This window comes from Gopherus evgoodei, chromosome 10, assembly GCF_007399415.2.
Source record: "Gopherus evgoodei ecotype Sinaloan lineage chromosome 10, rGopEvg1_v1.p, whole genome shotgun sequence".
In the NCBI taxonomy this organism is placed as follows: domain Eukaryota; kingdom Metazoa; phylum Chordata; order Testudines; family Testudinidae; genus Gopherus; species Gopherus evgoodei.
In genome coordinates, this window is record NC_044331.1 from 86,476,482 (window position 1) to 86,492,712 (window position 16,231).

The 16,231-nt window shown below is 44.2% G+C and overlaps 1 protein-coding gene across 6 annotated transcripts in view; it reads left to right on the plus strand.

Moving 5' to 3' along the window:
• The window catches only part of UNKL (unk like zinc finger), a 132,367-nt gene extending 116,356 nt beyond the window's left edge, over window positions 1-16,011 (plus strand). Inside the window, exons 12-13 of one of the 6 annotated variants that reach the window (XM_030577747.1) lie at window positions 10,803-10,895; window positions 15,628-16,011. In XM_030577747.1, coding sequence (XP_030433607.1) covers window positions 10,803-10,895; window positions 15,628-15,893 — 359 coding nt within the window. In that variant the 3' untranslated portion in view covers window positions 15,894-16,011. Of the gene's footprint in view, window positions 1-7,664; window positions 7,725-10,802; window positions 10,896-15,627 lie in introns of those variants that run through there. The other 5 variants (XM_030577749.1, XM_030577748.1, XM_030577752.1 and 2 more) reach the window with 5 other exon arrangements.
• Window positions 16,012-16,231: the final 220 nt, after the last annotated feature.

The window sequence follows — 16,231 nt, forward strand, 5'->3', positions numbered from 1 at the left end:
CATACGCCTGGGACACAACGCAGACCCTTCCGGCCGCAGCAACAGCAGCAGCGCCGGCCGTACCCCCAGTTCCGCCAGCGGCAGGACCTCAATAGGCGCCGTGGCAGAAATTGCAGGCGCAGACAGTCGGGGAACCAAGGGGGGGGCAGAATCAGAGCGCCTCCAAAGCCCCGCCTGGACCCAAACCTTCGTTTTGAAGGTGCGCCCGAGGGCGCAGTACCAGTTTCCCCCACGGATCCTTCCCCCCCGTTTTCCAACCGCCTTTCGTTTTTCCTTCAGGCGTGGACCCAAATAACATCCGACCGATGGGTCTTACGCACTGTGCAGACGGGATACCGTCTGCAGTTTACGTCTTTCCCTCCCTCCCGCCCCCCACCCTCGTCCATCTTCAGGGACCCCTCTCACGAGCAAGTCCTCCGCCAGGAGGTGCAGACGCTTCTCGACAAAGGGGCCATAGAGGCGGTTCTGGAGAATTAGAAGGGCAAGGGGTTTTATTCCCGCTACTTCCTCATCCCCAAGGCCAAGGGAGGCCTCAGACCTATCCTCGACCTGCGGGAACTCAACAAACATCTGGTGAAGTTGAAGTTCCGCATGGTATCCCTGGGGACCATTATCCCATCCCTGGATCCTGGAGACTGGTACGCCGCCCTCGACATGCAGGACGCTTACTTTCATATCGCCATATTACCACATCACAGGCGTTTCCTTCGGTTCGTGGTCGACCGCCATCACTACCAATTCACGGTCCTCCCGTTTGGCCTCTCTACGGCCCCGAGGGTATTCACCAAATGCATGGCTGTCGTCTTTGCATATCTTCGGCGCAGTCGCATTCACGTGTTCCCTTACCTCGACGACTGGCTGATCTGCGGCACATCGGAGCTGCAGGTCCGCAACCACGTCCGCAGGATCAGCAGCCTCTTTACTACCTTGGGCCTCATTATCAACGTGGACAAGTCCACTTTGCTCCCCACGCAGAGGATAGAGTTCATCAGGGCCGTTCTGGACTCCACCCTTGGACAGGGCCCTTCTGCCGTTGCCCAGGTTCCAGTCACTGTCGGCCATTATTCAATGCTTGCAGGCGGCCCCCCTGACCACTATAAGGACATGCCTAACCCTCTTAGGCCACATGGCGGCCTGCACATTTGTGACAGGTTATGCGCGGCTCCGCATGAGGCCCCTCCAATCTTGGCTCATCACGCAGTACTGGCTGACCTGACATTTGCTGGACACTGTTGTCACCATCCCCCAGGGGGTGTTGGATTCCCTCCGGTGGTGGCTAAACCAGTCCGTCGTGTGTGCGGGTCTCCCGTTTCATCCGCCCCAACCCTCGGTGTCCCTAACAACGGATGCCTCAGATCTCGGCTGGGAGGCCCACCTGGGAACCCTGAGGACACGGGGCCTGTGGTCCCCACAGGAGGTGGATTTACACATCAACATGCGGGAGTTAAGAGCGGTCCACCTTGCTTGTCAAACATTCTCTCATCAGCTCCTAGGTCATTGTGTCGCGGTGTTCACCGACAATACAACGACCATGTACTATATCAACAAGCAGGGCGGCACCAGATCCTCTCCCCTATGTCACGAGGCGATGCGACTCTGGGACTTTTGTATAGCCCACTCCATTCACCTCACGGCTTCCTTCCTCCCCGGAGTACAGAACACGCTGGCGGACCGCCTGAGCAGATCCTTCCTCAAGCACGAGTGGTCCCTTCGCCCAGACGTCGCCCTCTCGCTCTTCCAGAGGTGGGGTTGTCCCCGCGTGGACCTCTTTGCGTCCAGGGGAACAGGAAATGCCAGGCGTTCTGCTCCTTTCAGGGCCGGGAACCCAGGTCTATAGCGGACGCCTTCCTTATTCCGTGGACGACCCACTTGTTCTATTCGTTCCCTCCGTTCCCACTGGTCCACAAGGTCCTTCTGAAGGTGCGCAGGGACAGGGCCCGCGTGATTATGGTAGCTCCAGTGTGGCCCAGGCAACATTGGTACCCCATGTTGCTGGACCTGGCCATAGCCAACCCAATCCCTCTGCCCCTTCACCCGGACCTGATCACCCAGGACCACGGTATTCTCTGTCACCCGGACCTCCAGTCGCTGCACCTAGCAGCGTGGCTCCTGTGTGGCTGACCAGATCCGAATTACGCTGCTCTACCCTGGTACGTGAGGTACTCTTGGGCAGCAGGAAGCCTTCCACCAGAGCGACGTACTCGGCCAAGTGGAAGCGTTTCTCCTGTTGGTGCACGGAGAGGGGTTTCCTCCCTATGGAAGTTTCGGTCGCCGATATTTTGGACTATATTTGGTCCCTCAAGCAACAGGGCCTGGCGATATCATCCCTTCGGGTTCACCTGGTGGCTATCTCCACCTTTCATCCGGGTGGGGATGGCCGCTCCGTTTTCTCTCACCCGACGGTGACTAGATTCCTGAAGGGGCTGGAACATCTATACCCCAACGTCGGTCCCCCTGCCCCTACCTGGGATCTCAACCTGGTTCTGACTTGGCTCATGGGGCCCCCCTTTGAGCCGTTACCGACTTGCTCCCTGCTCTATCTTTCATGGAAGACTGCCTTTTTAGTAGCCATTACCTCAGCTAGACGGGTGTCGGAACTCCGGGCTCTCACGGTAGATCCCCCGTATACGGTCTTCCATAAAGATAAGGTGCAGCTGAGACCACACCCGGCCTTTCTCCCCAAGGTGGTCTCAGCCTTTCACGTCAACCAGAAGATCTTCCTCCCCGTTTTTTTCCCGAAGCCTCATTCCTCACGCAGGGAGCAACAACTCCACTCGCTTGATGTCCGTCGGGCTCTCACGTTTTATGTGGAGAGGACCAAACCGTTCTGCAAATCCCCCCAGCTTTTTGTTGCAGTAGCGGACCGCATTAAGGGGCTTCCCATTTCCTCACAGAGGTTATCCTCGTGGGTAACGTCCTGTATCAGGACCTGCTATGACTTGGCTCACGTTCCTACGGGCCGTGTGACTGCGCACTCTACCAGGGCACAGGCGTCATTGCTGGCTTTCCTCGCCCGTGTGCCCATCCAGGAGATCTGTCGGGCAGCGACCTGGTCATCGGTCCACACCTTTGCTTCCCATTACGCCCTGGTCCAGCAGTCCAGAGATGACGCGGCCTTCGGCTCTGCAGTGCTCCATGCCACGACTTCTCACTCCGACCCCACCGCCTAGGTAGGCTTGGGATTCACCTAACTGGAATGGATATGAGCAATCACTCGAAGAAGAAAAGACGGTTACTCACCTTTGTAACTGTTGTTCTTCGAGATGTGTTGCTTATATCCATTCCACCCGCCCTCCTTCCCCACTGTCGGAGTAGCCGGCAAGAAGGAACTGAGGAGCGGGTGGGCCGGCAGGGGTATATATCAAGCGCCATGGCGGCGCCACTCTAGGGGGCGACCTGCCGGCCCACTGGAGTTGGTAGGGTAAAAAGTTTCCGACGAACGTGCACACGCGCTGCGCGCACCTAACTGGAATGGATATGAGCAACACATCTCGAAGAACAACAGTTACAAAGGTGAGTAACCGTCTTATCTCTGCAGATTCTGTTGTGGAACATCTAAGCTTTACTGGCACTATCTTTGGAAAATAGAAAATTCACTGAAACATGACAGTAGGTATGACCTTTCTCAGTGGAGTCCAGACCACTGAGGGACTGTCAGCCCTGCCCTGCAACCTTGGGTGCCTTACAATGCCTTTCTGATGTAGCTCCCACCTGGGCTCTCACAAACAGTCTTCCCACAAGCAAGTCCTGCCCTGAGTATCTGTATAGCTGCAGCCTGCCAGCACACTTCAGTCACACTCTGGCTTCCACCAGTCTTAGTTACTACATGCAAAGTGACTCCAACACACTCTCAGTCCCAGATTTTCTCCCCCAAAATGTGTATTCTGCACTGCGCTTGTCCAGCCCTCTCCTAAGCAGTTCACATAACAAAGGTCTGTTGTCCGTGTAAGGAAACAATATACAACAACTTGCCATCTTAAATGGAGTTACTCACACAGATTTAGAGAACAAAAAAAGATTTAACGACAAAGAGGTTTAATAGAATCATAGAATATCAGAGTTGGAAGAGACCTCAGGAGGTCGTCTAGTCTAACCGCAATCCAATCCCCAACTAAATCATCCCAGACAGAGCTTTGTGAAACCTGACCATAAAAACTTCTAAAGAAGGATATTCCACCAACTCCCTAAGTAACTCATTGCAGTGCTTCACCACCCTCCTAGTGAAAAAGTTTTTCCTAATATCCAATCTAAACCTTCCCCACTGCAACTTGAGACCATTACTCCTTGTTCTGTCATCTGGTACCACTGAGAACAGTCTAGATCCATCCTCTTTGGAAAACCCTTTCAGGTAGTTGAAAGCAGCTGTCCAATCCCCCCCTCCATTCTTCTCTTCTACAGACTAAATAATCCCAGTTCCCTCAGCCTCTCATAAATCATGTGTCCCAGCCCCCTAATCATGTTTGTTGCCCTCTGCTGGACTCTTTCCAATTTTTCCACATCCTTCTTGTAGTGTGGGGCCCAAAACTGGACACAGCACTCCAGATGAGGCCTGACCAGTGCCGAATAGAGGGGAATGGTCATGTCCCTCAGTCTGCTGGCAGCGCTCCTACTTATACAGCCCAAAATGCCGTTAGCCTTCTTTTCAACAGGGGCACGCTATTGACTCATATCCAGCTTCTCATCCACTGTAACTCCTAGGTCCTTTTCTGCAGAACCGCTGCCTAGCCACGCGGTGCCTAGTCTGTAGCAGTGCATGTGATTCTTCTGTCCTAAGTGCAGGACTCTGCACTTGTCCTTGTTGAACCTCATCAGATTTCTTTTGGCCCAATCCTCTAATTTGTTTAGGTCCCTCTGTATCCTATCCCTACCCTCCAGCATATCTACCTCCCAGTTTAGTGTCATCTGTAAACTTGCTGAGGGTGCAATCCATGCCATCCCCCAGATCAGGCTGCATCCAAAATTCATCCCAAAGGTAGTGTGACAGGTTGGATCACAGAAGCCCCTTTGGGACTGCCACCTGATGTGCCTAGACTACCTCTGAGCCCGTTTTTCCTGCCAGCTTGGGACTTCAGTACCTTGCCTTGTTTGAGCCAGACACGCTTGCCTGCTGCAAACACAGTTCCAAGTCTGAACCACATTCCCTTACAAGCTGCAGGCTTAACTGAAAACAGCTTAAAAAGTGCTCCTGTCTCCAGCACTCAGATCCCCAGCTCCCAGTGGGATCCAAACCCTAAATAAATCCATTTTACCCTGTATAAAGCTTATACAGGGTAAACTCGTAAATTGTTCGCCCTCTGTAACACTGATAGAGAGAGATGCACAGCTGTTTGCTCCCCCGGTATTAATACTTGGTCTGGGTTAATAAGTAAAAAGTGATTTTATTAAATATAAAAGTAGGATTTAAGCGGTTCCAAGTAATAGACAGAATGAAGTAAATTACCAAGCAAAATAAAATAAAACACGCAAGACTAAGCCTGATATAGTAGAAAATTGAATACAGATAAAATTTCACCCTCAGAGATGTTCCAATAAGCTTCTTGTACAGACTGGACTCCTTCTTAGTCTGGGCCGAATCCTTTCCCCTAGTACAGTCCTTGTTCCAGCTCAGCTGGTAGCTAGGGGATTTCTCATGACTACAGCCTTCTTTGTTCTGTTCCACCCCCTTATATATCTTTTGCACAAGACAGGAATCCTATGTCCCTCTCTGGATTCCCACCCCTCCTCCTAAATGGAAAAGCACCAGGTTAAAGATGGATTCCAGTTCAGGTGACATGATCACGTGTCACTGTAAGACTTCATTACCCACTTGTCAGCACACAGGTATGCAGGAAGACTTGCAAGTAAACAGCCATTTACAACCAATTGTCCTGGTTAATGGGAGCCATTAAGATTCCAAGCCACCATTAATGGCCCACACTTTGCCTAATTACAGTAAGACCCCAGAGTTATATTTCATATTTCTAGTTTCAGATACAAGAATGATACATTCATACAAATAGGATGAATACATGCAGAAGAACGTAACCTTTGCACAGATATGTTACATGGCATATCTAGCATAAAACATATTTCAGTTATGTCATATTTACATTCATAAGCATATTTCTATAAAGCATTATGGATGCAGCATCTCAGGTAACCTCTCCGTTTCACATGAATCAATTGATTCACCTTCCAATCTTTTACCCAAACCTCACCAGGACAACAGAAAGGCTATACTGCATACGTTAGATGTTAGGAGAGCCCTGGCCTTCTGTCTGGACAGGACAAAGGCCTTCAAGAAGTCCCTTAGACTCTTCCTCAGCAATATCAGCCAAAATACTGTCCAAGTGGGTCTTGAATTGCATCAGACAGTGTTACCAAGTTCATAACATGATCCCTCCAGACTCTATTTGTGTACACACCATGAGGTTGATCTCCTCATCTATTGCCTTTTTCAAGAATGTTCTTGTCTTAGAGATTTGTAGAGCAGTGACATGGGTGTCAAGCCACACTTTCGCGGAACACTTCGCGATTACCAGAGACTCTGCCTCTGATGCCATCTTCAGCTCCACTGTGCTGTCATCTGTTACTGACCTGATTCCGAAGTCCCAGCCCTCTGGAACGGGTACTGCTAGGGTGCTCCATTACTCAAGAAGTCACTCATCTTGTACATTAACGACAGTTCTTCGAGATATGTGTCCCTATGGGTGCTCCACAACCCATCCTCCTTCCCCTCTACTTCTGAGTTTTTGTCAGTTACGCTGCGGTAGAGAAGGAACTGAAGGGAGTTAGCTTGTGCATGCTGACTAGCCTCATGGTGCAGCACAGGGAGGGAAAGTGTATGTGTGGGCCTAATGGGGAGAGGGATAGCTCAGTAGTTTGAGCATTGCCCTGTTAACCCAGGGTTGTGAGTTCAATCCTTGAGGAGGCCACTTAGGGATCTAGGGCAAAATCAGTACTTGGTCCTGCTAGTGAAGGCAGGGGGCTGGACTCATTGACCTTTGGGGGTCCCTTCCAACTCTGAGATGGGTATATCTTCGTATATTTAATGCTACCAAAGTTCTCCGATCAGCAGCACAGGGACACAAGCACCCACAGAAACACACATCTCAAAAAACCATTGTTACTGCACAAGGTGAGTAACTTCTTCTTTCTGCACCCTTTGCTTGACAAAGAGTGGCCACTTGATAAGTGATGGCCTGTCAGCTTTGATGACACCTGGCTAGGTGTCATCTTGTCCTTTGTCTTTGAGAAACAGGTTTACCCACTCCCCAGATTTGTCTGGTATAAACACTTCAGTCATGATGTAAGCGTATGTTCTTAACTTTATATATAATGTTGTTACATACATTTTACCATGATATTATTGAATTAATTTTTTCAAATGATACCTTACAAAGCATATTTTATACAAAGATTATTACAGTAGTGTTTAGAGTGTAAATATAGGGATGTATTCTGTTACAATAGGCCATCTCAGTTTAACAACTTCTGCTACATGTATCTTGACTTTATAAGAACAGTATTGTTCTGTGTTTATGTGAAAGAGATTTTGAAAGGCAAAAATGGGAACTAGGTCCCTAACTGTCATTTGTGCTTTTTGAAAATCTCCCCTGTAACATATTGTGTAACTATTTTCTGAAGACTGACATCTTATTTCTTTGTTGCTTCATTCTTTTCAGATACTCATGTTCCATTGAGATGTTAGCAACAGGTGGACACTTCAAACTGCTGTACATGAGGCAACAAGTGATGCATTTTGCCTCAGCTGTCAATAATTAATTCTTATTAATATTTAAGAATGTGCCTGAGGTTTTAGACGTCTTGATAGATAGATTTGTGAAATTCTGCAGGTGTAACAGTGTGGCAGAATTTTCTTTTTTTTATTATATTTATCTACTTACTCAGACTTTGTTTTGTTTTTTAAGGCAAGAAGATGACTGTTTTATATATAAAAGACATTATGTAAAGAAATCATCTGGGATCTGGGGCTCAATAATAGCATAGATTCAATATGCTACAGGAAGTCTTTAAATTTCAGCAAAAAGATTACAGAAAATTATGAGAACATAAAAGTTAGAAATGGAAAAGACCAGTTGGATTATTTCTAGGATGTCAGTGCAAGATTATTCTGCACAATCATTTTCTAGTGTTTAGTCTTGCTTATTTTTAAAAGTCTCAAGTGATGGCCTTTTCACCAGCTCCCTAGGGAAACTGTGTTCCACAACCTAATATTGCTCACTTTCAGAAAATTTTTCTTCATGCTTTGTAATGAATAGAAAAGAACACAAAGGAAATCCTATTTGACAGAAATAAGTAATTCTTTTGCATGTAGTATTCTGGGGTTTTTTGAGTGATGATAATTCTTTTTGGGGAAATGGTGCACTGAAATTGCTAACTGGGGTCCAGTTAATTGAACTATTAAAGTTATGATGACATGCATCCGACGAAGTGGGTTTTCACCCACAGAAGCTCATGCTCCAGTACGTCTGTTAGTCTATAAGGTACCACAGGACTCTTTGTTGCTTTTACAGATCCAGACTAACATGGCTACCTGTCTGATATTAAAGTTATGTTTTTGTGTGTCTTAGGGGACAGTAAAATAAGCAGGAAAACATGATCAGAAGTACTTGAAAACTGATAAAAACGACCCAGGAGCAGGCCTTCTTGCTGTTTAAGAGGAAGGGCATAAATAGTATCTAAGCTAATGCCAGATACCACTTGGGAGTTCAAAAAGAGACTCTTTATGATCCAAAGTGGAATGGAGGCTATCTGTATGGAGTCCAGGGATAAGTGAGATGAGAAAGGAGGGAGAGAGAAGAAAGCATGAGGGCTTAGATGCTGATTTGAACCTAGAGTTCTTAGTTAAGGAAATTAAGGAAGGACAAGGCTAGACTTTTAGTTTGTGAAATTTTCTAAAATGAATTTTTTGTATAACACTCATTCTGCCTGCCCATTAGGTGGAATTGTGAAGCTGTGTGATATACTGTTTTAATGTAATCTTTTTTCAGGATTATGAATAAACTTATTTTTAGCTTGAGACTGCATTGCGGTGGGGAGGGGGCGCGGTAAATTAATTGTGGTGCATTCTCAAAGGAAGACAGCATAATCAAAGGAAAATGTACATTGATGACCAGGGAAATGGTGAGATCTTTTAGAATCTGGAAAGAAATGTTAGTTACAGTAATTCTGTTTGCCATAGTTCTTTCTCCTCCCTTTGTAGTCAATGAGACAAAGCACCATGACGATGCTACCTATCAGGAACCAAGGAAGCAAAAGTTTTGCTAATTGTGCTGTGTATATAAGGCCCCAGACCATCTACTTCCCTCAAGTCAGAGACAGCCAAAGCATGAATTTATCTGAGATAAATGAAATATAGCTGGGGGGAGAGAATTCAGGAAAAAGATGAGTGGGAAGAGAGACGACAACCTGATTTTTACAGCTTGATGATTTCCCCGTATTTTATGTCCATCTTTTCCAATGCTACTTACAGAGATACTATAAAACAAGGGTAGTCAATAGGTAGATATCCAGCCAAATCCAGACTGCCAGATGCTTTTGAACAGACTGTAAACAATTTTATTTACTTATTATTATTATTATTATTATTATTAAGGATACAATTTGTCATGGAGGTCATGGATTCTGTGACTTTAACAGACCTCCATCACTTCTTCGGCTTCACCCCTGGCCGTTAGAGCAGCAGCCGGTGGCCGGAGCAGCAGCCAGCAGTCAGCCCTCGGCAGCAGGACGGAGACTGTTAGTCTCTTCCCCTCCCGCTGGGTATTTTTAATAAAAATTGGAGACAAGTCATGGGCTTCCATGAATTTATTATCATGATTGGTTTTTGTATTATTTTCTCTGGATTCTGGACCTTAGTTATACCTTGACCAAGAAATATGGACCATGACAAACAATAATTAATTACCCAGGTATAGAGAAAGCAGTGGATGTAACAAACAATACACTGAAGGAGCAGGCTTCTTTTACTGAGTCACGTGCAATAATTTGAGTGAAGGAACTACTCGTAGAAGTAGAATCCAGCTGTTAATACATGGAGACGACTGTCTTGCTGCCTTATGCCCATAAACTGCCCATAAAGTGGATACATCTCTGGAGGAGTGACATTGGACAAACTCCAAGGTTTGGCATCCAATTTCATTGTACACAAAAATGCATTCTCTTTCATCTTACAGTGGAAGGTTTGGTGGTGATGTGAACAAATGCTTTTCCCAACCTCCTGTAGAAATACAGTCCATAAGACTGCAGAGTCTAAGCTCATCCTGTTCCATTTGGCTTCATTTACATAGACATAAAATAACACAAATTTCAGTTCAAACAATGTCACCGGACTTGGTTGGTCATAGGACTGTTCCTCCATCAGGACTGTTCAGCCCCAGAGTACCAGTGCCCCCTCTCATATATTCAGGTGTGGTGACAAGTGAACGTATTTAACCCTTTCCCAGCAGGATTAACTACTCTTTTTTTCTCTCTTTCTTAATTTCTAATCCATAACAGAGTGTCTCTCTCTCTCTCCCCGACCTCCCCATCTTCATGCACTACTTGATTAACACACTAAAACATTTCTAGTAGACGAGAGGCAAAATCATTGTCTCATAAGAGTCAGAGACTTTCCTTTATTATGTGTCTGTACAGTACCTACAATGGGGTCCTGATCTAGGTTCTAGGGTCCTCTAGGCATGACTGTAATAGAAATAATAATAATAACGGTCCAGATAATATTGTGACGTTCCAGGAAACATAACAGTTTTATCAGTAATTCAGATACATCTTCATTAACATGATATTTTATTTAACAGGTTCTGCTTTAGATCTACATTTTAGTGATATAAATGTTGCATCTTTAGATAAAGAATTAGAAGATCAAGAAAACAGTGACATTGGATTAACAAGTAAGAACTCAGTTTACAAAAGTTATCCATTTTCATTATTTATTTTAAAGTATTTTCTTCCCTATCAGACTCTTCAGAAGAATTATCTTACAGCTGAGACTCATATAGCAACTCATAATGTTGTGGACAGTCATACTGTAAACTTTGGCCTTGATCTGGCAATTGACTCTGCCTTCATGGATCCAGTTTCAGATTGAGAAACTTTGACTATTATTCTACAATTCTATTTAGTGAAGAAAATTTGAACTAGACTGCTTTAATGAAAACTCATTTTCCAACTCAGTCCCAAGTTCAGTATCTTTCTCGGGAAAATCAAGACCGTGGCTCCCTTATATTTTAAACTTCCTATTTGTATTATATGTACATGGATTATGAGTTACATTGAGATTCATCAGAGGCAGTGTTCAAAATAAGCAGGACCTGAACATCTTGATTTTAAAAAAGTTGATTCTGTTTTTTTTTAGTGAGTGACTAAAAGGAAACAGTGCAAAGAATTAAATGAGTAAAATAATCATATTTGAAAGAAGGAATGACCAGTTAATTTGAAGGTCTGACTAGCTTTGTTTTACAGTGCTCACTCCTGGCTACCTACATTTTCCTCTACATTATTTGCTTTCCTGCTTAGAACTGAGAGAGAATATTTCATCCAGTTGGCCTGTTCTGAGAAAGGAGAGGAAGAGACAACACAGAGGAAGAGCAGTATTGGGGTAGAGAACTTGGGAGGAAGGATGAAGGGGAGAAAAACATCAAGGAAGAAACAGTTTAAAAATGCCATCCTTTCTAGCTGAAAGCAGAAAAGGAAGGAGAAAAAGAATGGAAAAATTGGAAGTTAAAAAACTGAGCCATTGTAGTTTTATGAAATATTTAATTTGTCATGCATTTCAAAGCAACACACTGCCAAGAAAATAAGGATATGTTTTCATAACATCCACATGGAGCAGTAGGAAACTAAAGCAACATTAAAATAATTTATTAGTGCATTGGTAACCTGCTCCATGCTGGCTGTTTCCTTATCGCACATATGTTCTGTTGACATTTACCCCGAGCCTTTCTCAAACTTTTGGTGGTGCGAATACTGAGTTACCGGGGAGATGGGAACATGGAGAGGATCTCTCCTGACCATAAGGTGACGGGATCCCCCCAGGGTAAAGCCTGGGACTGTGGAACTGCTGTGCCCTCTTAACTTTCTCCAGCTTGGGCTGTCTCTCAGAATGCCTTGCTAGTGACCAGCGGCAAGCCCCTCCAGGCGTTGTGATCACTCAGCACAACAGCATGTGGAGCCCCACAGATGGCTAGATTGCATGAATGCTCCCAGAGCCACTCATGAGTCACACAGAGAAAGGCACCAGCCAAATCCCTCCAGCTCCCAGCACTGTACCTCAGGAATATACCATCTTGCACTACTCAAGATGGGCAATGCAGATTTATTAATTGGTTCACCACTTCAGCAATGGAAAGTGGTTATACACCAGCCTTTGCAAAACCTGAGATTTGCCACCCACTTCATACAAACTTACTGGTAAAGATAAACAGTTAAACAAATGTATTGACTATAAAAGATAGATTTTAAGTGATATTAAGTGCAAGGCAAAAAGTCAGAGTTAGTTACTAAAAGAAATAAAATATAAGTACGCAGTCTAAACTCTCAGCCCTGTTAGACTGGGCAACATCTAGATTAAGCAGTTTCTCACTCCACTGGATATTGCAGTCCTTAATATACAGGTTTGTTTCTTAAACCTGGGCCAATCTCTTCTGTTGGGAGTCTTGGCTTCTTCTCAGTGTCTTAGTTGCTTGCAACATAGGTTGGGGCAGGAGAAAAGGCCTAGTATGTGTCCACTCTGTTTTATACCCTCAGTCCATGTGCTTGGAAAACACAAGTCCAGGCATGTCTGGGTGGACCTTGCTGAGTGTCTAGGCAAGGCTGAGCAATTCCCCTAGTGTGGCCTCATGCAGTTGAGTCATTGCATCAGAGCTCCCTTGCTGGACAATGGTTGTTCATGGGTTGATTGATACCCCACCCGGGTGTTGGCTGCTTTCCTTGCTGTTGCCTCTGGGGAGCTAATGTCTGGTTCATTCCCCAATTTACAGCATGTTTTAGTGACCACGATACAACACAGTTCTCATAACCTCATAGGCATTATTGATATACACATATGGGTAGACAAATGACTTTCAGCAGATCATAAACTTTCCACTGATACCTTAGAAGGCATGCTTTATATGTAAGATCACAATTATAAAAAAATGAGGAATATGGAGGTTACAGAACCCTCCCCCAAGGTAATGAATGTCACATATATAAAAAGAAAAGGCTTCAGAACCACTAACATTATTATAAGTTGCAGAGAGACAGAAGGCTGCTGGGTGCTTTGCACATAGTGTGAAGAATAAATATAATTTAAATAGTCAACGTTCAAGGAAAGTGTGGACAATGAAATGCAATAAAATCAGAATGGTAGAACGCAGTGAGAATTTTTCCTATCAGTTAATTCCATTCACTTTTATTAATTTTTAAGAGAGATTTACAATATTTTCTATTATCTATCTTGTTAATACTTATCTGAAGGGGCCTATTTCTAAGATTTAGCGAGGGAAAGGAACTGCATGGGAGGGTGTATTTTAGGGAAGAGGGGAATAAAACTGAGGAGAGAGTGGAAGGACAGAAAAGCAGCACGTGATATAATGTAATTACTGTGTGGACTTATGACATCTTGTGCTCTGCCACAGCTTGATTACCAAAATAACTAGTATCACCTTTAAGTTAGCTCTGACAACAACTTTGTGTTTAAATACCAGATTTTACATTCTTTGTATACGGTAATCTGGTTTTATGAATTGTGATTCCTGTTGTGAGAGCAACAAGCAATACTAGTAGAGTGACTTTCTTCAAAGTTTGGACACGTTATGCTCTTCTGCTTGAGTGATTGTCTCTCCAGTTTTCAGTAAAGATACAACAGCAGGCTACTCCATTGTTTCTGTAAGCACACAGTGTGATGTGTTAGCTGTTACTTTACTCTACTGGGGTTAGTGGTGTTTCCTCGTGGAAACCAGAAAATACATCTGACAGTTTAAGTGTGCAGCTTAGAATTTATCTCTGCTGCTGACCATAGTAAAGTCAGATCTGCCGTGAATTATGCTAATGCTATAACTTTGTTAACAGGGATTTGATCTGCTCCCCATGTCATAAGGACAATTCAGTAAGGACAAATGTGAAGTTCTCCACTTAGAAAGCAACAATCAGTTGCACACATACAAAATGGAAAATGACTGCCTAGGATGGAGTGCTGCAGAAAGGGACCTGGGGTTCATAGTGGATCACAAGCTAAATAGGAGTGAACAGTGTAACACTATTGGGGGAAAAAGCAAGCAAACATCATTCTGGGATGTATTAGCTGGAGTGTTGTAAGCAAGAAACAAGAAGTAATTCTTCTGCTTTACTCTGCGATGATTAGGCTTCAACTGGAGTATTGTGTCCAGTCCTAAGCACCACATTTTAGGAAAGATGTGGACAAATTGGAGACAGTCCAGAGAAGATCAGCAAAAATGATCAAAGTCCTAGAAAACAGTCTTCCTATATGGGAAGACTGAAAAAATTGTGTGTGTTTAGTCACATGAGGATAGGACAAGAAGCAAGGATGGTTTAGGTTGGATTTTAGGAAAATCTTTCTAACTGTCAGTGTGGTTAAGCACTGGAATAAATTGCCTAGGGAGGTTGTGGAATCTCTATCATTGGAGATTTTTAAGAGCAAGTTAGACAAACACCTGTCAGGAATGGTCCAGATAATACTTAGTTCTTCCATGAGTGCAGGGTACTGGACTAGATGACCTCTTGAGGTCCCTTCCACTCCTATGATTCTATGATTCTGTATCCTTCCCCATATCAATGGTAATACTATACAACCTCCGAAATGAAGGATATTGTAACTAAGGAAACCTGCATGGGGGGAGGTCATGTAGACGGATTGCATTTGCCTATGTTGGAATTTGTCTAGAAAACTTAACATCCCAACTCTTGCAAAAATGGCATGAGATCTTTAATGGCCACCTGTGGTAAGGGGCTATGTGATTTTTGTCTCTCCTGAAAGACAGTGGTTGTCTTTCACCATCATCTTCCAGAAAAAACACAGTTATTTTGCTGTTTAAGTGGATGCATTTCTGCCTTATGCTCATTTGGTATTTCAGTGCTTTATTTGCAAATGTTCTAACCAAATTCCAACTTGGCCAAATACATTGTACCTACCTGAACTCCTGTTACTGGTAATCTTCCTTATTTACTGTGGTGAAGTTTTGCCGTCTGCTGTATTCCATGCTAGGGGTGGTTACATCTTTGTGGTGAGTGGTGTGATTCCTGCAAATTCCGTATGTACCTCACATGGAGGATTGTGAGGCTGAGTTTTATAATGTTTGTAAATTACTTTGAGATCTTTGTTTGGAGGGCATTCTGGAAATGTGGTGCATAAAGTCTTCCAGTCTTATTCAGATTTTTACTGAAATAATTCTACAAAGGGCCAAGTTTTCTTTCATCATAGGAACCTCTTGTGTATGTTTGGAAGATGGGCTGAGTGGCTTTTCAGTGACCCGTGGGATTGAACATGCATAGTGTCTGCACTTACACATAATACAGGTTGTTTACAAAAGTAAAATAACTGATTAACCTTTTCCTATGAGGATGGGGTTAGAGAGATTCTACTGTGTTGCTTTGTAACTCAAAAATATTTTTTTCTTTATATAGGTCAAAGGTTACTGGGAAGTTCAGCTCCTGTCAATATTCCAGGTTCTGTTGCTCGTTCCTCATCTTTACATTCATCATCTTCCCTTTCAACCTCTCCACTCAGTTCTCTGTCACAGTCGTTGTCTCAGTCTTTTATTTCATCCACTATGGCTCCTCACCAACAGCAGACTCAGCCTTTGAAATCAGAACATAGTATGTTAGGCACTTCAGCCTCTTCTCATAACTCTTTAGGTAAGTTATGTGAATGGTTAATCCTTTGTGTGTAATAGAAAGGGAGTCCATGGCAAGTCAAACAGATTTTCCTGTGATCTCTCATCTGGAAGTCAAAGTTTCATTGTTATAAATAAGTAATTTATCCTATTCTTTACAAATAGAGTAAGAGATTCATGCATCAAAGAGCTTCCTATCTAAGGCTATGTTTACTGTGGCAATAGAACAACAAAACTTTTGTCTTTTAGAGGTGTTTAAAAAAGAAACAACCCTGAAAGACAAAAGTTTTGCCGACGACATGCGCCAGTGTGAACAGCGCTTTGTTGGCAGGAGAGCCGACAAACAGAGGCTATACTGTGCAACTTTTAGCAGCATGGCTGTAGCAACACAGCTG